The 24384-nt window shown below is 34.9% G+C and overlaps 2 protein-coding genes across 4 annotated transcripts in view; both read right to left on the reverse strand.

Annotated features, from left to right (window-relative positions):
- Window positions 1-74: 74 nt before the first annotated feature.
- Window positions 75-19838, reverse strand: Reg-5 (Rhythmically expressed gene 5). Of its 2 annotated transcripts, XM_067351388.1 has the most exons (5): window positions 18052-19838; window positions 17479-17732; window positions 5005-5176; window positions 4763-4855; window positions 75-2109 (listed from the first exon to the last, which is right to left on the reverse strand). In XM_067351388.1, the coding sequence occupies exons 3-5, from the start codon at window positions 5174-5176 to the stop codon at window positions 1697-1699; spliced, it is 678 nt and encodes a 225-aa protein (XP_067207489.1). In that variant the 5' UTR covers window positions 17479-17732; window positions 18052-19838; the 3' UTR covers window positions 75-1696. The 2 variants fall into 2 exon arrangements, with proteins under 2 accessions (XP_067207489.1, XP_012229502.2); XM_012374079.2 differs by lacking the exons at window positions 17479-17732; window positions 18052-19838 and adding an exon at window positions 8665-9305.
- Window positions 19839-19993: 155 nt separating this feature from the next.
- The window catches only part of ETHR (ecdysis triggering hormone receptor), an 86781-nt gene continuing 82390 nt past the window's right edge, over window positions 19994-24384 (reverse strand). For both annotated transcript variants that reach the window (XM_012374066.2, XM_012374063.2), the window contains 6 exons: window positions 21838-22011; window positions 20999-21119; window positions 20804-20911; window positions 20586-20708; window positions 20407-20506; window positions 19994-20337 (listed from right to left, as the gene is read on the reverse strand). In XM_012374066.2, coding sequence (XP_012229489.1) covers window positions 20303-20337; window positions 20407-20506; window positions 20586-20708; window positions 20804-20911; window positions 20999-21119; window positions 21838-22011 — 661 coding nt within the window. In that variant the 3' untranslated portion in view covers window positions 19994-20302. The remainder of the gene's footprint in view (window positions 20338-20406; window positions 20507-20585; window positions 20709-20803; window positions 20912-20998; window positions 21120-21837; window positions 22012-24384) is intronic.

Genomic DNA, 24384 nt, shown 5'->3' on the forward strand with positions numbered 1-24384 from the left:
TATAATTGTGATGCGTCAACTTTTTTTTCTAGGAATAGGATCTATGTGCAATTTGTTTTTACAATAAAATAAGATTTTATTGAATGAATATATCTTTATTTAATATATTTTACTATTACCTATTTTTGTGTGTATTATACAAGTTTCAAAGATGTATCGAGTATACGTTGTCGAGTATATCTGTTAATATCTGTTATATTATGTACTTGTTTTTGACATATCAGTTTATACAATTTTCAAGGTATAAAAATAATATATAAGAATGCTGTAGAAATCATCTAACATAATTTTTTCATATCCCTATTCTAATAATATCACTATTATACAGCACAATAGTTATATATACAATATTATATGTGTATATATTATATTGTGTATATTTCTATATAGGCACCGCGTTAGTCTTAATTTATCACATTGTCTTGATGTTAATCTCGTTTCAAATATATATTACGGATGTAGCATTACGTTATATATTACGTTCTATATTTTATCACACTTTAGTCCTATTTTATCGAAGTGTAAATTAATCGCGACAAATGTATTAAGTATCTACAAGGCGAAAATGTATGCATAGATATAATAATCAATTGTAATCGTCACGTAAATGCGTGATAGCATATGAGCCGTTTTGTGAAATTAGCTGTAGAAATTTTCGATGGAAAAATTCCTAGTGAATTAATCACTATTAATTAATTAAAATATTTTGCACAAATGCTTTGCATAATATTCGACAGTTATTAAGGTGATAACATATTTCATATACAAAAAATGGAAATTCTCAGCGAGGTACACTGGTTCTCTTACAAATCGCAATGGCGCATATAATATACTATATATCAATGAAAAATGATGTATGTATAATATGCATTAAATTTATGGAATAATAATATATGAGAACTTGATAATCAATTGCTATTTTGCCAAATTATTGCAAAACAAATTTAAATAATATGTAAGTTTGTAAATTTTTTTGTATTAAGCCTCGAAATCTAATCTAATTGATGAAATTTAATCAATGTTCTTTCTGTCGAAGTTCTGCATAAGCCATGACAATCACATTGAGTATTAAATAAATATAGTAAATGAATGAAATTAAATAAGCGGAAACTAAATAATATTCATGGTCGGCGATTGTTCGTGTTATCGAGACGGTACAAATTTATATGCATATATCTTTCTCAACGTTCGCGTCCTAGGAATTTAATTACCGACCAATCGTCAAGCTTCCAATTTATATGGTTGACTTAATCCCTCGTTTTTCCTGATTTATGCGATTTATATTCTTATCTTAGATGAAGTTTTTAAATTATGTCTACCATTAATGATCGTATACTCCTCTCATCGTTGACATCCGAGAGAGTTTTAGAAAAACAATTTTCTTCTTGTACTTATCGTAACCACGATATCAGATAGATTAGAATGCGCGTCGACAATGAATTAGTAATTACAACTGATTATTGCTATATCGTCAACCATCGGCGACGCGACCGCAAACTGGTACCGCTTGTATCCTCAAGTTTCCCGCGTGTTTTCCGTTATATCTTTTCGCACCGCAAAGAACAAACCATCTCGGCGATGTTTCTTCGCTACAATCGCACATCTCGGCGCCGCTTTTGAAAATCTTGTATCTCGAAGCGAGCTGCTCCGCGGAAGGTATCTCTCATCGTGTGAAAGAGACACGAGAGCTGTGTGTTCAGTAATAACGCACTCTGCGTTCGTTCACCGCGTCTCGAAACATCGCCCTTTCGTAGGACAGCGGATTACCACGGAAACGTATCGGTTCCGGTCGTCGATAGTCCTCGTCGACCACGAAGGACCTCCTCCTGGCCGCGACCAGTCGCTCGTTCGCGCCTTTCCCGTAGAACGTGCTGCCGCTCTTAGCCTCGATCTCCTCGATGGACGGCAGACGAGAATACTTGAGCTCGTCCGCGTCCTCGTCCTTCGGCAAGGGACGCTTCTCGTCCTCCGGAACCGGTCGGCCGTCCGGATAGACCCGTATCACCATCGGACCCACCAAATACGGCCCGCTCGGCACCGATGACGGAACGTAGTCGCTGTTCACCGCGGTCTCCTCGCCGAGGCCGTTCGTCTCGCTGCCGCTGCTCACTGAAACGATCAAAGAGAGACGGACTATCGTTAGTAAACGCGCCAGCGTGACCACTTAACTTCGAAATTGACGTTGGTCGAGGCGATTAAGTAACAGATCCATTTACATAGACGCAACGGATACCAGGAAGTACGTGCAGCTAACGCTAATTCCATGCGAACGATACTTCGTTCAGATTGTCTTGCTGAAGTCGCGTAAGCGTACAATTTGCGCGCCGTAGATTTTTTTAATCGTGACGATTTCACGCAGAGAATATTGAATTATGCTGTTGGAATGTTAGAGCGCTTGGAATCAATTCTGACAATTTCGACAAATTTTTATATAATTATAATAATTAATTGCATTGTTATAATTTAATATTATGTGCGATTATAATTGATAAACTTCTATGCGCTCTTCGATGTTCAACAAATTGTTTTTAGATTTTATTCCTTATATAATCAGCGACTTACGAGTCGTGGGCGCTTTTATGGCGCAATAGACGGCGAATACATTCAAAGAAGTGATTTCAAAGTAGACGGATTCATAAAAGAAAAAGAGCTGACGCGTTCTCTGCTTTTGCGATTGATGATCGTTCTGGATCAACGGCCGCAATCTTTTCACTCCGCGCACGTCGGACGCGTTTGTTCCTAAATCTACGTGACCTCCGCATTATGATAATACGAAACTCAAATCCGAACGTCAGATCGTGTTCTCTTCATTTCCGACAGCTAGTTGAATGCCGCTAATTTGTAGGATACAAGGACTCCGCAAGGCAGACGTGCAGGAATTTGCCCTCGCGGGAATAAACACGGCTGTATCTATTTGTATTCCAGCGAGCTAACGAGGCTATATCGGTAAATTTCCATAAGTTTCTCGGCTAACGTGTTTACGAATATACGATAAGATCGCCACTGATTTTACGAAACCGAATGAGAAGAAGAATATTGGTATCATTCTTCTCGTTTTTTTTTTCTTCAACGAAAATCTCTAATTTTTCAAGAATTTTTTTTAATACAGTTTTAATTTGATGCAGTTTGCTTCATATTGGATCTCGTGCGAGCAATCGTTGGATCTTCAAAAGAGAACCATCTTTAAGTCGTACACTCTTTCGATAATAACAGCATTTCTCGTACATTCTCTTTTCTCCGTCAAATCGCTCGTGCTCGATAATTGATAAATCGGCAAATGCTTGAAATTACAAAACTAGCTTTCATCGCGTGTCCACGCGTTATTAGCGTACGCATGTTTATATGGGCCATAGAGAAAATGTGAAAGCTATCGCGACGCGCCCCCGCACCGAAACCCTCATCATCGACATCGAGAAAAGTGACCTCCTTTCGCAATCTGACCACTGTCTACCGAATCCCGATTAGAAATGGGCGTGCGATGACCTAAGCTATTGTTAACGCTAATCGTCGGGCGTGTCGATCAATTTTATCAAATAACAAATCAATCGAATTCTGCAGAAATTATCTCGAAATCGAATAGATGAGATCCAGATCGCGCATCGGTGTCTTTTAATCATCATTTTTTAAGCGGAGTCGTAAAAGTTCGTAATTATTCACTTTCATTATTTTCACAGATGAGAATTAAATTTTATGAGACGGAATAAGTTTTTTTTTTTTTTATTAAGAAATGTCTTAAGGAATTAATTATTTTAGTGCCACGGAATTGGAGAAAAGCACTTTGCGGTGAAATTTTGCATTTCTCGGACGTCTGTCTGCGCGTTCATAATTCACGCCCGTCAAATCCGTGGCCGTGTGATAAACGTAACATGACTAACAATGTTACAGAGTCCGGACCGATTAAATCAGGTCCGGTGCGATCCGTAAGATACACAGTATTTGTACGCAATTTTTCTTTTTTTTTTTTTTTTTTTTTTTTGGAAAAAGAGAGAAAGCGCGTGTGCTCCACCGAAAACAACCAGCAAGGATTTACATCTATCAGGAGCAATCTCTTTAAGGGAAAAAAAAGACTTTCTAGGAACGCGAGCGGGATCGAAACCGCGATTGAAACTTTCTCGAGGCACAATGTGTTTCCGTTGGCGAGACCGCGATCGCGGAGAGATTCCCGAAACGAGAAAGGAGCGAGTGCATAAATATTGTTTTTTCTTTTCTGAATAAGTTGGCGCGGGGCGCTTTTCCTTTCGCTGCGTGATTATGTGATTATGTATGATAAAAAAACAACGCGGCTGGCAAATTAACCAATGTTCTACACAGTATCTATTTTTTATTCGATCACGTTTCAATAACAGGCTTTATGATAATTTTGACGGAAATAATGTTTTCTGTGTAATAAGATGTGTAAATTGAAAAACAATATCGATGTAAATGTAAATGCATGAAGATTATGTTATCAATTTTAATTATGATAAATTGCAGCAAATGACAAACCAATTAATTCAAATAGACACTTAGATAAAATAATCATATTGTAAGAGTTGATTATTTGTGCCTACAAATTATTTTCTACAAATTAAAAGATAAATGTATCAAAGAAAATGTTGATTTTTATACTTTTCTCAATCTTCTCTACATTTTTTTCTTTTATTAGTTTTCTTTTCCGCAAAAATTGTTAAAATAAATAATTATTATTATTTGATAAAAGTTTTATAGTGTTATGACAACGAAAGATTCGCGACTCTTGAACAATCATTTCTAGTACACCTACCTGATAAGTCAGCTCCGGTTGTGAAGTAGGACTCGTCACCTTCGTGGCTGACTCTCGACGAGAATCTGCTCCCACCCACCATGGCGTGCCAAACTATAAGCAAAATATTACGTGAAGTGACTTGCATGCGAGGTCGTGTGGAGTGTCAAGATCAGAATTCCCGATTCATTTGCATGTTCGCATAATCGCGAAAAAGAAACGACTCTTTTCAGTCGTATAGACGTATAGGAACGCTTCCATACTCATTTCCTTGGCTCCGCGCTGATATGGGTCCAGCTTGTCGAGGACATTGTCATCCATACTGGCCAGATTCCGTATGCCGGATACGAGCAGGTTCTTATTGCAGTCCGGCCTCGACGAATCGGCGCAAAACCGTGCCACTTGTTGGCTGAACAATTCGTACAAGTGACTCATCTGAAACGAGAAAGGCGCGAGTTTATTCTGAGACTCCTGTCGCCCGCTGCGACGGCTATTGATCCTGTGCGTTTACGAAACGAACGCGCGGATTGATTCATTCGCGAGAGGAGGAATCGTGATGGAAGAGGAGGACACCGCGACAACAGAATGATGTACCGGAGTAATCCTCCGCGCGAGGAAAGGACGAAATTTATTTTGCGCATTATACACTTTCTCTCGGAACACATATTTGCGCTTACAACATTATCGATTTCAACACAGAGTTTCCCTTCCAACGTAGAATTTATTTCGCCAATATGACACTTATCCTCTCTTATATGAAGTTTCTTTCCCTCTTAATTCTCTTTTATGCGAAGCCTTTGAAAAAAAAAATATATACATATATAAAGATGCACGTGGGCGCAATTCGGACCGCATTCTGATCGCGTTCGGTGAAACTCGGTAATGTGTAACACGGACGACGGAACCGACAGCTATAACGGACGAATGTGTATGCAGGATGCGTCCCGTCCGTCACGTATCGGATTGCGCGATAACCTTTTGTCTCTTCGCTGGTATAAATCTCGCGCCGCGACCATCGATGACGAGAACGATGTCCACACACACACTCACACGCACCTTTTGCGGTTTGCTTAGATGATGCGTACACGCGATCTTAGAATTTCTAATGACACTCCTGTGACGACACGATTTGGTATCCCGTGCGGTGTCCTTTTACGATTTTGTTATTCTACTGTATTATTCTCGCGTCGCGCGCACATTTCGACACCTTTTGGCACATATAGATACACTATTCCTTCACTTAATCTTTACAAATCGAGCGAATCGAGCTATCTGATGTCATTCAACATGTATCTACAACTCATGTTGCATAAAAGTAATTTTAGGAAACTGCAAGTTTTCGTGGCGAGTTGATAGATGCCGCAAAGAATATTGAAAATTTATTTCAATTTGTTGAATGTCTTTTAAAACGCTTCTCAATATCGGTGTATTATTCTCACCTCACGTTTACATTGCTTGCAATTTTTCATATAATTATTAAATACCTGCCAATTTAAGTTGAAAGTTAGAACACGAGAAAGAGAGAGAGAGAGAGAGAAAGACTAACGTTTCTTAATTCATATCTTTCTACTGCGATTATTACCCTTGACTAATCTGCCTTGGATATATGGTCAGTGATGGATTATTATCCTGTTTCCGCCGCGATTCCGGAAATTTGGAGAAAGCGGAGATGAGCGGGACTCTCGTCTGCAGGCGAATTAGTGCGGAAAGACAATGACTATATGTCGTAGTTACGCCAGAGATACGCCCGTGCACTCCGAAGCAGCGATATTTGTATTCTCATATCATTAAGTACGCAGAGAAGCATTCTGTTCCAAATTTAAACATTCATTTAAGGCTCGAGTATTTAGGGAAGATTTTAAACGGCTATTTTGCAAGAAAATAAACTAATTTGCATCTAAAATAGATGTATAAGCTTTGAATGGCTATTTGAATCTCGTGTTATTTCCAACACGACGTCTTCCAGTTTGTCTAGTCAGCTGAAATCGATCTTTAATCCGTGCATTGAACCCGCTACCGAGAAACCGATTCTAGATACGCTGCGGTGCTCTTGAACTTCAACTCGCTGCTTACTTGTTGCGATCGCTTTTACTTGCTCCGGCGGTATTACATGCACATATTTAATCCGGTGCATGCAGCCGCGAAATATCACGTGTACAGCCTTGGTCACGAGCGCGAAGCACTTTCAATAACTCGCAATAAGTCAACAAGTTAGCAATCAACGCTCGGCGATTAAGATTCTAGACACGTTACGTTCTATTCTTAATTGCAATACACGTTTGCAATAAGTGTCGCCAAATAAAAATAGATTGGAAGAAATCAAAGATTGATATATATTTCTCATTAATTAAATTAGTTAATTAATTTTATTAGACAACTCGACGATAAAAGAATATTATTATCGTCCAATAAATGTCAGAAATCAATATTAACTAATTTCTCGAAGCAGAGTTTACCAATGACCTCTTATGCGTTCGTTGCCTTGCAAAAATCCACGCGATTACGGTGTCACGGCGACAACTAATTGTCGCCATAATTATCTTCGCGGCGGCCGATCGTCGTAATCGCGGTAATTTTCAGATTTTTACGGCCGTCTCTCGCCCACGGATGCTAAAGACAGATACGGAAGATATGGGGGCTTTAAGATGAAGGGTGCGATCCGAGTATAAAATTGCAATAGCCAACATCCGGCTATTGATTGATAACATCGAGATTAATATGAAGTTCCTGATTTCCACAGCTCGTTAATACTGAACGTTTTGTTCGTATTACTTGCATTATCAGAAGATTTACGACGGTAACAAATGAGTATCAGATTAGCGCAATAATTTGTCCGATATTTATCAAAAAAAGAAAACAAGATTTATATACTTTCGAATTAATTTTTATCAATTAGAGAATAGCACTGCGATATCGTAACATCTATTTTTAAAGAGTGTTCAGAAAGTGTTTGAGATGAAATGTTGCTAGCTCCGCCGTTAATTCCGAAAACTGATTTTTACTGCTTACAAGCTTGTTTGGCATTTATAAAACAAGAAGAGAAATTAAAAAGACAAGAAAAGAAATTAAAAAATTAAATTAATTACACATTCGATGTCTGAAATACTGAATATTTTGTCAAGTTTTGGGAATATTAGCATTTTTTTAAGTATATTATCATAAACTTAAGTATAGTATGTATATAAATATCATAATTAAGAATTACATACTGCATCGGATTAATATCTTAAGTAGTGATAAATAAAAAATAAGCGGCAAATTGATTTTGATTAATTCACACAAGTGCACGTGCTGAATAAATAATAAATATAAAAGAATTATTTCTTTTTAAATTATTATAAAAATTTCTAATGAGCGCTTGAAATTTAAAGATACTTCTGAATATTACAAGTTACAAGTAAATCTATGAAATAAATTTTGTATTTCTACATTTATTACATACCAACTCAACAAATATTTCAATGCGGTATCGTCGCTAAGAAATTTGCATAAACACAAGACCACTGGCGATGAGTATGCTCAACACGTGGTTCAAATAAAACGCATCGATTGTTCGGTGAAAGTCCGCTGTATAAGTGATACCGCGAAGAGAAACATCGTTCTCTCGTTCATACGAGAGATTAATGAAAGAGATTTAATGACCACAAAATCAGCGAATATAAAAATCAGATTTACACGTAAAATTATATAGTGAATAAATTTGGAACAATTTATATGTTAATTATTGATATTACATCCTTTTATTTTATTGAGACAAAAATTTGAAAATCTTGTTTAAAAATTCAAATCAACTCCACTTAAATTGATAATTTTATTTAACAAAAAAAAAAACAATAAATTTTTCGTACCCAATCTCTTATAATTTGCATAATTTTAACAATCAGAATAATCGGTCAAAGATTAATTCGTTTTGGTATACTCACTTTCTCATCCCGCGAGAGAAATTCCCACATCGGTATCGCCGAGCCGGTGACTCGCATCGTCACGCAGCATCCCAGAAGAAGAACGCAGGTGGTGACCTTCACGATCAAAGCCGCGCTGTTTGTCATCGTGCTTTTCCTGCGCTTTTCCTGCGCTTTTCGTTCGCTCTTCACGCCGCGACACTCGCTTCTCACGTCGACAGGTGCGATCACACGCGTACGATTATCGATTGTCGTCACGATTGTTGTTAAACAACCAACAAGCTTGTATTCATTCCTCGGACAAGTCGTATTGCGATCGACCGCCTGGTACACACTGAGCCTCGATCTCGTTTGCCGCTTCGTTTTATGTTGGCCTGCGCGTCAGCGGTGACCACGCGCCACCGAGTGTACGTCCCCACTTTTTCATCATCTATCCGGATTTCGTGCATACGTCAGTACGAGGAGCAGAGTCCACGGATCCGGAACGTATTTACGCGCTCTAGGAAATCACGCTGACGCGACAGGCATGCGGGGAACGCAAAAAAACGGCATGCCTTAATTTTATTCGGCGCCGCGCCGAAATTCCTTGGCGCACAGTGCTACTATAAGCCGCGGCCGAAGAAAGCTTACGGTTCTCACAACATAGATAAACCGGATGAGGCCGAAGTGGAGATTCATTAACGCTATAATATAAATGTTGTAATAAAAAATGTTTTTATTAAATGGTATTTTTTAAATTACATTACTTTATACTAATATTTACGTGCTTTAAGAACTCGCTGACGCGAGTTCAAAAATATGCAGAAAACGCAAAAAAGCGCTTCTTAATTTTATTCGGCGCCGCGTCGACATTCCTCTGCGGGATATTTTTATTGTTCAAAATCATCAATTTTTGGAGCAGGAAAAATGACTCTCCTTTCCCGGAATTTTAATCAGCTCAAATATATTATAGTTTAATTTTTGCCGCAAATTGTATATAATAATTAAGTCAAAAAACCTTGTATTCTAAACATTTGTCAAAATTATTCGCAATCGTTCGAAAAATACTGCGGATAATTTTCTGAAAGCTTTAGAATGAAGTGTAACGACCGACTGCGCTTTCATCTCGAGGCAGAAGCGACTGCTTCGAGAAGATGCATCTGAAAAAGGGCTGAATCTTGATCGTCCGGTTCTTCTACCTCATTATCCTTAGGTTGCATTCTCCGAAGGGCTCAACCGAGACCTGACGCCAGATTTTTCTGCATCTGATATTACGTTCGGTCATCGTGAAGCTGTAAAAGTCGTTTTCGCAGCTATTTTACAGCCGAATGACTTCATGCCACGAGCGACGCATGAATTTTCGATAAATTTAATAAAATATGTACGTATATTGTTACTGTATTTTTAATTTATGAAGATAAACGACCAAAGAGTTATTAATTCCCTCTGATATTAAATTATTATGCCATCTGTTATATGAGAATGAAATACGTGTCAAAATCAAGAAAAAAAACCGACTAAAGACTGAAAAAAATAATACGAATTATCGAGCAGAATTAGATATATCTTTGCAATTCATAAAACCCGAACGTAAAGAAAAAAATTTACGGCAGTAATAAACAAGCTTATTTGCCTAACAGAATAATGTGGTTTATGCAGAATGGCTCATGCACGATGTCCATATATATTCAATGTGGAATGTCCATACATATTCTAAAATTTTCTTTCGCATGGAATATGTATAACAGCAGCGAGACGGTTTTGTTGCTGCGACAAAAAAAATTCTTCTCGTATATTCCACGAAATTTCGAGCAGCTCACGAAAGTGTACGACAAAAGTATACATTGCGATGATTAATCGCGGACAAGTATCACATCGGGGACGATCAAATGAGCGCATGAGCGGAGTGTCAATTAAAAGCGACACCGATTGTCCGTATGCGATCGTATCGGGGCAGATTGTGCAGGTTTGTCAGGAAGGCTGCAGACAGGTAAAACGTAATTCGTAACAGCGATGCGCATAACGCCAACACGTTGAGTTATTTATACGCCGCGCGCTCGTAGCATACGAATATAAAATTTGTACATCATTTCCTAATTTCACTTTCACATTCGTCCCTTCCCGTGCGAACGACCGGCGGTCGCATAGATTTCGTTCAGATAACTTATGGATGTGATTAATTAATTGAGCGATAAAATATATATATATATGTACATAAAGTTTGGCGAAGGATATTTTATCCTATCTCATTAAAGCTAAATTTCTTTCAACACTGCCGAGTAATTTTTGAATATTAAAATATGATGAAACTTTTTTTAATTCAGAACGTGTTGCTTCAATGATTAACCCATTTCTGGAAATTAATTGCGTAATTTTTTAAATCAGATATTACTTTTGAAACCTTTGGACAATTGCGAAAATTCTTTAATATTTTAGTGAAACATTATCTCGAATATTTTTCATAGAAAAATCAATTATTACATTAAAAATTCCGAACTCACGAAGTAAATTCCTATATGTTCTCTTTTCAAAAGTTTCTAATATATTTTTATTTCTCCTCTCTTAGCAAATTTCACGCTGTGCGATTCGCGTGGCGTGGACGCTTGCGGAATGTGCGAACAGTTCAGGAAAATTCACGCGTAACAAATCGAACAATGGCAGTACGAGGCTTTTCCGTGGCGACGACCAACGTGAGAACGCAAACGCCGTCGCTCGAGCGTGCTCATGTGCGTGCTCTGCGTAACAGCCTCATAATGCGTACATGCGTCGGCATAACACACCTCTCATTATACGCGCAATTATACGATGCGAATGTGCACCTGCTTTTACCGCAACAAATGCCGTTCTCAGTAATCCTTCGAGATTAGTAATCTCATCGGCCCAACCGCGCCGTTTAACAGCGAGAAGAAAAAAAAAATACTGATTGCCACCGCGGTGAGATCATCGTGGGATTCAAATCGTCTAGAAGCTGATGACGGTATATTGTTACCATCGCACGAGCACCATGAAATTTGAATTGAATCGCCAGTAGAACTCATTATGCTCTAGGATGAATCTTTTCCAAGCGATTAAATTAACACGCGAAGTAACACATTACACGCAGCAAGATATTAGAAAACAATCTTCTTCAAAAACAACAACAAATAAATTATTGGCCGAAAGCAATGACGCATTCGATATCGCACGGATGCGCTGTCGTCGCTGATGCGGCCGTAGCTTGATTAATCGGGAATCGAGTTAGCGCGCACCGGTGTCCCTTGACCTCCTGCCGTGGTTCTCCGCTTCTTTAACGAGTAAAGGCGTAAAAATCGACGCGTTCTTCAGATATCCTTCCACGTCGATGATATCGAACGACTGAAAGGACGCTCGTAGCGGCATCGAGGTCGACTCTCGCGGACGGTTAATTGAATTGGAAAGCAGAATGACACAATCTAAGCGCGCGGCTCAGTGTAAAGCGCAATTCTTGTCCATATTTGTCGTGATGTAAATAATTCGCGATTGAGAATCATATTTTCCTTATGTAATGATTGTATGAATTATCGATTCATAATTTCATACAAATTGCAGAACGTTTTTCATTTCACCAATTTTTCGACTAATTTAAAATCGATTTTTCCTCGATAAGAAGATACTTATATCTTCGAGTAATTAATGATTGAAAATTCTTGATTTTTTTTTACTTTTTACGTAACTGCGTCTTATAATTTCAGCTTTTGCGTCTTGTTGAAGTAAATAAATTCGCAAAAAATTGCGTGTTTAAGCAAAACGTATCTTGGACGCGCATAGATTTCACAAGAAACCGTAAACATTTTTTGCAATTCATATTATGTTAATTCCGCTGAAGAATAATGTTTCGTTGAAATTTGATCAAAATAGATTAATTGCGCCGCACCGGCGATGTGATATTTGTCGCGATAATGCTCGCTTCTTTTTCACACCTTAGTTCTTCGTGTTCCTACTTGACATTATGTCACCAAGAAATTGTGCGATAAATATCGCAGATAAAATGCACATACTTTGCACAAATTATCATTATTACAAAAACTTTTTACGCAAGAATGCGGATGGTCTTCGGTGTAATAATAATATCGGCGAATAAAATGATTCTTAAGCCGTTTAAGGATTTAACGGTTCGTTGAGTCAACAACAAATTTCTAAATGAACCGGACGCGTCAAAGGTGAATTCACAAATTCCGTATAAATTCATCCCACATTCTTCTAACGGTACTATCTCACGCTGAGAGAAAGAATCTTCAGCGGCTTAATGACAATAATTATGTAATAGCAAGATCAATAGGAGGGCACCGTGGGTTCTCACATAAAAGTATTTCGCACGTAGACATGATAATGGTGGAGTCTGCTTCTGTAACGCGCGAAACGCGGGTAATTTGTGGCAACCGGAAGATGTACGATCCCGTACCAATAAATCTGTGTTTCATCATTGCGAGCACATAATGCACCGATATATGTAACAATGCATCTGTCTATATTACGCATTGCGGAAGAGTGATATTTTAGAGAACGGTGAGAAATTGATAAAAGTGAAAACTATGAATATGGAAGTATGTAAAAAAAAAATAGATTTAAAAAATGTGAAAAATTTATTTTAATTTGATCTGTAATTTATCATCCATGCTAAGTATAACTTCTATCAATTTGTAGCAATCTTCAAATTCTTGAATTAATTTTTTTGTAATAATTATAATACAAATAATAATTTTTTATGACCAATAATTTCTGTAATAATTTAATATATTAAAATAGTGATTTAATGAACGAATAGCTCAAATCATAATTTCTCAAATTTTATGAAAGTACTTCAATCACTTCCTGAGAAAGATAAAATTTTTAATTTTTATCTTTCAACTCGAAAGAATATGATAATAAATTAATTAAATTTTTACTTGTGCCAAATAATAAAGTGATGCTATATGTGCTTATGTTAGTAACGTTTAAATAATTTAATAATTACAACATTTAAAAATATTGATCGAAATTTTATTGATTTTGTATTACACAATCCTACTGTTAAAATCTAAATTAAAATTCGTATAATGCATAAATCCAAAATTTTTGTGGTGAAAATAAGTTGACACGTAGTCAATATTTTTTTCGAAATTTTAATATTCTATAGTCGGAATTTCTGTAGACAGGACATCGATTCGCATATAAGTTACAACTTCTCCGACGTACTTTGACTATGAAACCGGGTATTATAGCGGAATTAAACCTGCTTCTAAAGTAGATATTACATAAAATATCAATGTTGTTTACTTCCTAGTGTAAAACCTAAAATTGAAATGAGATCAACGATTTGTGTGATTTAATCTCCAATGCTACACACAAATGTGAAAAAAAACTAGTTTATAATTCTCACGAATTTCCACTTTTTCAAATAAATACGGAATTTTTCATGTGTATGAAGTTAGCCCCACACTTTAATAAAATTAAAATAATCGAAATTGTACTGCATCGTACTAGTTTTGTACCAAATTGTACCGTAGTTAATTTTTTGAAATCACGCGCGGATTTCCAAAAAATCGAAATTTTTGAATTTTTTGAGTAGCCTCACACTTTTCGAAAAATGATTTTTTCTCGATTGTACTACATTGTACTAGTTGTACCGAACATTGTACCGTTTGAAAAAAATTCCTAACAAATTTGGATTTTGAGAAAAACGAGAAAATCGAAAAATTTTGGACATTACGTAATTATGGTAAATCGGCTATTTTTTAAGATATCGAAACGCGGAATTTTCTCGTTTTTCTCAAAATCCAAATTTGTTAGGAATTTTTTTCAAACGGTACAATGTTCGGTACAACTAGTACAATGTAGTACAGTCGAGAAAAAATCATTTTTCGAAAAGTGTGGGGCTACTCAAAAAATTCAAAAATTTCGATTTTTTGGAAATCCGCGCGTGATTTCAAAAAATTAACTACGGTACAATTTGGTACAAAACTAGTACAATGCAGTACAATTTCGATTATTTTAATTTTATTAAAGTGTGGGGCTAACTTCATACACATGAATTTTTCGGCATTTTTAAATCTGATTTTCTTGAAAGAAAAACTTTGTATAAAAAATATATATTTATTTTAATGCATTAAAAATCTTTTATTTTGTATTTCCTTAGTATTTCGCGAAAGTAGAGTTATTCCTTCCCTGGTTGGATAGCATTAAAACCTCAACTCACCATAGTCACACTTTCAACATCCAAATCCAATTGACTGTACAATAGCAATTACGTCATTCAAATTTAACCGCAGTAACCGAGTGTCCATTCGACGCATCTCGAATAATTCGCGCGATTCGCATCGCAACGTTGATCGTTTCGCGCAACAATGAATCCCGTGCCCATTGATTGCAACGGAATGCAGAAGGACGAGAAAGCGGAAGCGGGTCGAAAGTAGGAATGAAAATTGTTTCCTGTTTTTCATCGCGCAGTGTAACACATCGAAAAGAATAAAAACCTATTTTATTCAATTACTTGTACATATAATATTTAATTAAATAAGTTACTTATGCAATTGTTACATGACTTTGATTTTTCTAAAAATGCGTAAAAAATTTAGATCGTAGTACATTTATTCTACATTTTACTTGATCTACGTAAAAGAAACAAATAGGCTTCAATTTAAAAATTTATATATTTATTTAAATAAATCCAATCTGAATTTCTGATGAATCAATGAAAAATAATCTTAACTTTTTGTTCCCAATTTATTTAATAGCTACAAAAAAAATATTTGTTCGTATTTTCGTACATATTTCATAACAAATAAATCATTTATAAAAAATTTTCACATTTTAAAAACGTTTAAAGACTTTTTTTATTTGTTACTCTTTGGCAATAAATTTTATTTTTTTTTTGACAATCATGTGCAATAATTTGCATTGTAAAATTATTGTAAATAAGAAAAATCTTTTTTTCTTACTTTCGATATATAATTAGTAAATCTATAACTACAGTGGGAACGAAAGGGTTAAAAGAAGAAAAATACAGCATTTTCTATACAATAGAATATAAATCTATATCTCAATTCTCTAAATCAGATAAATTTGTGCGTCGGCGATACGCAAGTGATGAGAATCGCGTTCCGGTCAACATTATCGTTACCGGATGCGCAGGAGCTTGTCTCCTACGATCGATCAATGATAATGTGGTCATAAAAAGCAGATCCGCGAGCGAAACGTCGCATTGACGCAGATTACAGCAGAAAAACCAGAAACAGGATTCCAGTTTGGAGATGATGTTTGGAATACAGGATTCCTCATACGAGAATCGATCAGGAATTCGCGTAATTCCCTGGGTCGTCGTACCATAAGGACGAGACAGTAACGATAATGATAATTGAAATCGCGAAATCGTTAATTACAAGTCGTAAATTATTGGATCATTACCGGTTTGACCTTTGACGATAAGCGAGTAGAACATTAAGAAAAAAAAAAAGAACAAAGAACCGGATAGTCGATAATTACGATCGTAATTTGCAGATGTTAAGTATATATATATAAATATAAAACAGAACGTGCTATAAAATTATAGCTAGAGTTTTACGAGATGTTGTAGTCGTCGTCGCGTGCAGGAATGCAGAACCCGACGACGAGAACAATGTTACGACTGATTAATAGCTGGCAGAGCGTGATAGGGAATTCCGTGAGAATTTCGAGATGACTATCTCGAAATAAAATTTATTAATTTATTAGGAGGAGGCGGGATGTACGCGCGGGATGAATATGAAGTAAGAATTCGCGCGCCCCGTCGCGAACGTATTTATTTTGTTTGCAAAAGTCCACCGCTCGGCCTCTGAAGGCCGTTCCTAAATATTGTCAAATAAATCACGCAGCGCACAGGCTATATTGCAAAATTACTGATATTAATCGCGCTTCACTGGAATAAACTATTTATCAACGAATAACAAAAAATATCGAATATCGAGGATCTGCATTTGCAGAATTGTATGCGCTAACATGCAATTTTATTGTTAAATTAAGTTTTTAATCGGCTTGTTACGCGCGCGTGATAGCACGCGACAAATTGTATGAAGCAGAAAACTGTCAATGAAGTAATAATTAAATTTTCACTGTTGAAAATTTCCACGAAGAGATGCCAGTAAAAAAGTCATGTATATTTCTAAAATATTTTTTAAGCATAATGATTGATATGCATGCATCAATACATATTGATTGTCAATTAATTCTGCGTTAAACGGAAATTTTTAATGCCAATTTTATATACTTTCCATACATTCCACTGTATTTTCTTGCATTTAAAACAAGACAAAATATACATACAGAATCAGACTTTGCAGAATATATTTATAGAAAGAGAGAAGAAACATTGGAGAGTAGAAAATACAACTGAAACGAACTTTAAAATAATAAATGTTATCAAATTTTTATCAAGATTTTTGCTTCTCTGTTTCCTTCTTTAATTTTATTTTTAGAAAAAATCCGTTAAACCCAAGTTAAACAATTTTTTCCTATTTTATATCTAAACTCAATGTTAATTTATATTTATAGAAGTAAACTTGATAAAAATATATGCACATAGAACTTTTCATACTTATATAAAAATAAACGATAAGTATAGCATTATAACACACATACGTATGTAGAGGAACAAAAATGCGATAAATAACTTCGGAGAAGACTCTTTTTTTTTATCATCGAATAGAGGCTTTGAAAATATATCCTGCCTTTGACTCGTCAAGTAATGTCGCGCGTAAGAATTCGGATATAAATTTTTGAACACGACGGTATGTAACAGTACGTCTGCTATATGTGTGTGTAGTATCATATAAAAATACACACATATATATATATATATATATATATGTGTATATACATACTTACGTAGTCCACGCGGCGTTCTGTCCACAGCGAGGCGCCATTCGGCAATCAGGAAATCCCATACTTCGGATGTTTTGCTTACAGAGAGGATCCTGGATCGGTAGTACTGGCCAGACAGTTAGTTGAATTGATAATGAGCGGCGCGTGCTAGATTGGTCTGGTGCCGAGGCGGCGATTACGGAATTAATCCGGCCCCCGTGAAAATTTATTCCTGCTCCTCGCTTCTCTAATCTTCTCTTTCATCACAGCTACAAAAACTGATAGATCGTTCGAATAAATAGAAAAATAAATAATGCTTGCGAATTGTGACTTGGATTTTTCGCGAGGCAAAGAAATTCGCATATGCTAAAATGTCATTCGAGTATTAATTTTTTACGTTATAAAGTTCTTTAAAAATGTCAATTTATGTACGTTCCATTATACATATATCTTTACATATTTTTCAAAAATATAATAATAAAAAATAAATTTTTGATTGCGATAAAAAATTATACAATTTAATTGTAATTATGCATAAATTTAGAGAATAGAAATTAACAATTTTTAATTACAACTACAATTAAAAATTATATTTACCTGAGATTTTCGAAACGTAACGATAGTTTTAGAGGAAGTAGATTAGTAACGGATCGATTATGAGTGTCACGACTCTTGCGAAAGTGACTGGTCGCTGTTTGAAGATAATTGTCGGCGGTGATTCAGGTGAGAGAAACTTTTACGCATCTGAGTAATAAGACTCCGTATCGGTGTCATCTCTCTTGAGAGGTATCCGCGACTTTGCTAATGTTCCTATTCATGCATAATCGTACACTCGTGTGTCTGTCACAAGGCAAGGTCGTACGCAAGGTTGGCACGTAACGTTACGCGATGCGCCGTAATTTATTAGCGTGATGTATCGCGAAACTGAAAGAGAACCAAGTTCGCAGTTAGTGATCGATGGAATGTTTTTTTCTCATCTCGGAATAGTTTGGTTCTGTGTGTACAGTGATGATTCAAATTTGTAATTCAGCCGCGCAAAGTTGAAGCGCAAAGTCAATATTTTCCAACTAAAGAAGGTAGAACTCTTACATCCGGTTGAGCTTTCTATTTCGTAAATCTAACATCGGTTAACGAATTGACCAAAATATATAATGTGTGTAATCAAGTGTGTTGGTGTAAAATGAGATAAAACGTGAGATTTCTCTTATACTTTCATCATTCGTAGAAACCATAGCTCATCGCGAAAACATTGATCCTGACAAGTTAAAAATTCAATTTTAATTACTGGTTTAATTAATAAAATTTTAATTTATGTAATTGTATCCATATTTAATAGCATTTTGAAAAAAAATAACGCCTAACATGTATTTTGTTATCGCAAAAGTGACTTGTGTAGTGTGAACGAGCAAGTCAGTAATGTTTTTCGTAACACTCAGTTGACACTCGACGTGAACGTTGAAAAATGTAAATTGGAAACATAATTTAAATCTAATCGAAAACTAGTTTAATAGTCATCGATTGTCTGAACAAACTTACATTTTACATCTGCGCATTCTTCTGTTGATGTCAATGTGAATAATGTCGGAGAGCCGTAAAATGTTAACTCGGCGCCAAGTAGTCGGGCGATGTTACTAGCTTTATAAGGGGCTTGATTAGGCATTCAAATTTGTTTTGCAAAGTGCTCAAAGGAATTTCTTAATCGCGTTAATTGGCATCCGATCGATAGCTTGAACAATCTTTGGCCTTTGTCATTCGAATTTAATTCACAATATTTCATCTAACTAAAATTTTATTATTTTCTCTGCAAAACAAATAAAGAATTTCTCTTTCTGTTACACAGAACAGAATTTCCATCTGATATAAATCTGAATTTAAATCTTATTTTAAAATTTACACATACAGTCCTTTTACATAAAAATGTTTAAATAGATGCAGATAAGAGTAACGAAAGATTTATATATAATTTATATCTCGTCATTATCTCACAAATTGCAGAATTATTCAATAACGTGAGGATACGCCTCATTTGTATTTACAAGTCGAATGTTGAGATAACATTTTACGTAGAAAAAAACTTGATACGAATACTTATTTTCTGGATTTCAAGAAAAGTCAGAATTTTTTATATGTATTAATAAACGTAAGCAATTACCTTGTTCTGTTGTGTAATTTTGCGTTATTTTGTTTTCAGAATTTTAAATGTCACTTCTGATATAACGTTGATAAATTTCATAAATTCTTAAAGAAAAATGGAATGAATCGCAATCAATAATAGAACAGGCGGCAAGCGCCAGACGTCTTGTCTTACACAACCGTTTTCATGTGTAGATGTGTAGGTTATCGTTCATCAACTACACTCAACGAAAACTACCTAAAAATTTCGTAAATATTCTAGCAGGTTTAATCAATCATCTTGTGTCTCATTGGAGTTGCATATGAAATCACAAAGAAATCTTGTGTGCGCGTGTGTGTCAAAATTATTATTTCGAAATATTACGCATACCTGTAAGAATACGTGATAAATAAACAAACGCGGGGATTGTAAATATAAAAATATATTTCGCGTTTGTGAACAGTTGCAATAGGAATTCGCTTTTAAAATATATGGAGTCCAGTGTGTAAACAATGTATCGCATAACGCGAGTTAAACAATTCACAAGTAACAAACTTTTAAAATATATATAATGACAGCTTTAACATATTCATTGTGCTCTGTTTTTTTTATGGGGGAGACATTTTTCGTATTACAAACATATGAACATCTATTTATAGATCACATATTATCATATATATAATGTTTCATATGTTTAACGATTTATCATTTTCAGCACACTGTTGGTATGTGCATTCAGTGTCTCCCGTACGCATGATGGGATTGATGAGCTGTAAAATAAACAGTATTGTTTCTTGTATCGCAAACGATTTCTAACAACAGAATATTAAGAGACTTACGCTTATAAAATTCTCCCAAAAAATTCACATTAGGCACTAGAGAATGAACTTTCTGCAAAATTGTAGCTTTTGATTCAAGTGTAGCATTAATGTTCCAAATCTAAAAACAAAAATATTCGATTACATATTGTTGCAACATTGTCAGGCTTTGAACACACCAATTTACAACATATATATACCTGAATAAGGTCTTCCCTATCACGAATGGATACAGTCACTCCGCAGATTTCATCATCCTGTGCTACATGTGTGCTAAACTGTTCTCCAATAGCTGCCAGCACCACTTCTTTCCATACATCTGCCTAAAAAATACAAAATATGTTAGATGCCATCAAAGATTTTATAGTACGCATCTAGAGGATAATTGATATTGGCATAAATACATCAGAATACCTACAGTATCACTTTTATGGCACTTTAATCTCCAAGTTCCTCCCTTTTGATTCACTTTGTCCTCCCATAAAGGGTATCTGTCATCTCTCATTAAATGGTAACTATATTTAACCTGTAATAAAAACAATGAAATATCAGTCTAAGGTACATTACATCAGCAAACTTATTTTCTCTATGTATAGATTTTTAATTATTATACCTGCATTTGTCCAGCATTTGGTATATTATTAAAAACTGCCCAGAAATTTTGCACAGTATTTACTGTATAGATCTTCTGCAAATTGGCTTTGTATTCTTCGGCAGTTGTGCCATGAATGGCTCTGTTAATTCAACAAGTGTTTTAAGAATATTTAGTATTAATCAATACAGTTGAACAAACAAAACAAGGAAATAGATCATTTTATCACACATAAAAATATATATGTATATATTGTTTATCTATATACGAAAAATTAATACAGAATATTTAAAACATTTTAAAGAACTGGCTCAAACTATCAAAACAGAGTTTAGATACATTAATTATTTTACATATTTTCTATCACCTTCTGATGACTTAGCATTATCTTTGAAATATTCTGTTTAAGTACATAATCAAATATATTAATGAAGTTCTCATCATTAGTGAAATTAACAATTTTATTGTTTCTTACTCTGCACAAAATATTTATGCATAATTAATTATTCATGCATTGCGTCAAGATATGAATATGTAAAGGCGCTTCTTTGATGCAATGACGATTGTGAGGAGAAAAACGTGTTGTGTTTATAAAAACACAGCTTGTTATTACGCCTTAAAATTGTCTTGTATTTAAACAAAGCGAGGTTAAAGGTGACGACCTTATAGATATCGAATCGACCCTTCGACAAAACTTGTCGTGAGTGTCGTGGAACTTACAAAATGTTTACGATATGACGTTTGACAATAATCAGCAAGATAAGATCGGAATGCATCGTCAGTGATGCACTTGTATGTGCATTGACGAGTCACACAGTGGAACGATTATGCGAGGGAAATTTATTACTATTCTTTCTTACTTGTCCAGCCAGAAAGTCCATGGTGTCTGCAACGGAATGGCGGATCCCTCGTCTTCCTCGATCGTCTTGACGGTTTCATCAGACAGAACCGTTGATTTTAACAAGTCCGACGATGTGTTCTCCTTCGCTTCGCATTCCGCCGCGGCCATGTTCGAAACGACGATGCAAGCAGTGCTACAACGTCAAAAATCATGTGATCGTCGCCGCCGTCGCCACCCAAGATCTATAGAGAGAAGGTTACCTCAGGAAAACCGGTTGTGGGCGAGGGACGATGAAGTAAGGGGAGAGCTAGAAACAGCTTGGTGGCGAGGGGCGATGAAGGAAGGGGAGAGCATGAGATCTCATTGACAAACAGTAGCTGTCTCTCTCTTTCAAAGTTCTTCCTTTTCTAACTGTTTCTACTCTCTGTCACTCGCTTGCATTTATTCTTCAAAGAACTTATGTACGCATTAAATTTTATAATACTGCCAAAAAAAATCGCAAGCACGTAGGTAATAAGAGGAAAGCTGAAGATAATCAAAGAAGAGTCGCCAATAAATATAAAAAAATTATTAATCAATTTAACGCAATTAACAGATTAATACAACATATATGTATTTTTATTATTATAGATACTTATAAAAATTTTATTATTATACTTGTATACTTATTATATTTATTATACTTAATTTTTATTATAGATACTCTTATAAAATTTTATAATCACAATGTTGCCGCATATTTAATGATCCTTAATATACAGGGTGATTCAAAATAACTTGATGTCCTTGCAATGCCATATTCGTGAGCGAATTCTGAGACGATTTTTCCTTTTACAAAATTTTATCCGAAGCTTAGTTTTTGAGTTATAATTGAAAATAGGTAGCAACTTACGAGTTCGGTACAACGGGCAGGCAGGGACGCACAATGTATAATGAGACTGTCAAGTGTTTACTGTCGTCTCATGACGCATTGCTCGTCCCTGCCTGTCCGTTGTATCGGACTCGTAAGTAGCAAACTATTTTCAATTATAACTCAAAAACTAAGCTTTGGACAAAATTTTATAAAAGGAAAAATCGTCTCAGAATTTGCTCAAGAATATGGCATTGCAAGGACATCGGGTTATTTTGAATCATCCTGTATACCCCATCATATTTGCTTTAAAGAATTATTTTAAGATTTCAACAGAAACATTTCAATAATATTTCATTAGCAAATATTTAAAAATTGTTAACACTTTGTAAATTTTATCATATAAATATTCACATTTGCAATGTTGAAACATGTATTACAATTTCATTATTTAAGTTTGTATCATAATAAATTTGTGTATAATGCTTTTTATATTACCCTAGAATAGTACTTACATTTATGAATTTCAGTTACAATTTCTTGACAATTTTTGAGGTTTTCACAATTAAATATAAAAAATAAATTTCTTTATAGTATTTCTTTTGTAAATAATGCATATAAACAGTAAATATTATTTTAAAAATAATTTTTAAATATGTACTATTTTTTCTTTTATTTTACTACTTTACAAATGATGTTTTTTGTGTATATCCCCAAATTATATTTTATTTTCATTGATATTACAGTCTAAATACGAGTACAAAGCAATTTGTATTACAAATGCATCTGTTGCAGCGATATTTAACATTATAAACGTTAAATATCTAGCGCTATAATTTGCAATATATGTAATTTATAGCGCCTTTCTAATTTACTTTTCCATTATTATTTCGCAATTTTCAGTACTATCAATATTTTACAAAATAAAAGTATTTTTTCGATAAAAACTCAAAGCATTTCTATATTAAAGGAGCGAGAGAGAAAACACTAAAGCGTGCGAGAGAGACAGCTATTGTTTGTCGATGAGATCATCATTGCCCCTCTTGCCGCTCGCCCCGCTCAGCATTTGCCCCTCTTGCCGCTCGTCTCTCTTTGCGCGTGAGGTAACCTTCTCTCTATAGATCTTGGTCGCCACCACCAATTGCCGTTGAAAACTGATGACGTTGTCGACGGAAAAAGAAACACATACTTTTTTATTACACGCACCAACAGATGTCACATATAGTATTTACAATTTGAAAATTGTGCGCTACAACGCGCACTAATATTCAATTTTTCTTAAAAAAATATAAGTTGACTTTTTTTATCAATAACGTAGAATAATCATGTATTTTTAATTCTTTATCACATTTGAGAATGTGTACAGTGTATTAATAAAAGGTATTTTTTTAAGAAAGAAATATTGCGCAGATGAAAAAATAAACAAAAACAATAAATAAATATATTTTATTGTTTCTTTTATAATTGAATGAATGAAATACTGAAATACTGGTTATAAATAAAAAATATGTTTATATTATGAGATTATGTATAAAAACTTATATGAGTAAAGTTAAAGCCACCTGTTGCAGCACTTTTTTATTTTTTCCACAGCTTAAAATGTATTATATTTTTAATTATTATAAAATAAAATATCTAATAAAGAATTACAAAGAATGTTTTCATTTTTATTTTGGGTATTCTTTTTTTATCAATTTGTAGTAAATTGCAAAACAT

This window comes from Linepithema humile, chromosome 3 (assembly GCF_040581485.1).
Source record: "Linepithema humile isolate Giens D197 chromosome 3, Lhum_UNIL_v1.0, whole genome shotgun sequence".
NCBI lineage: Eukaryota > Metazoa > Arthropoda > Insecta > Hymenoptera > Formicidae > Linepithema > Linepithema humile.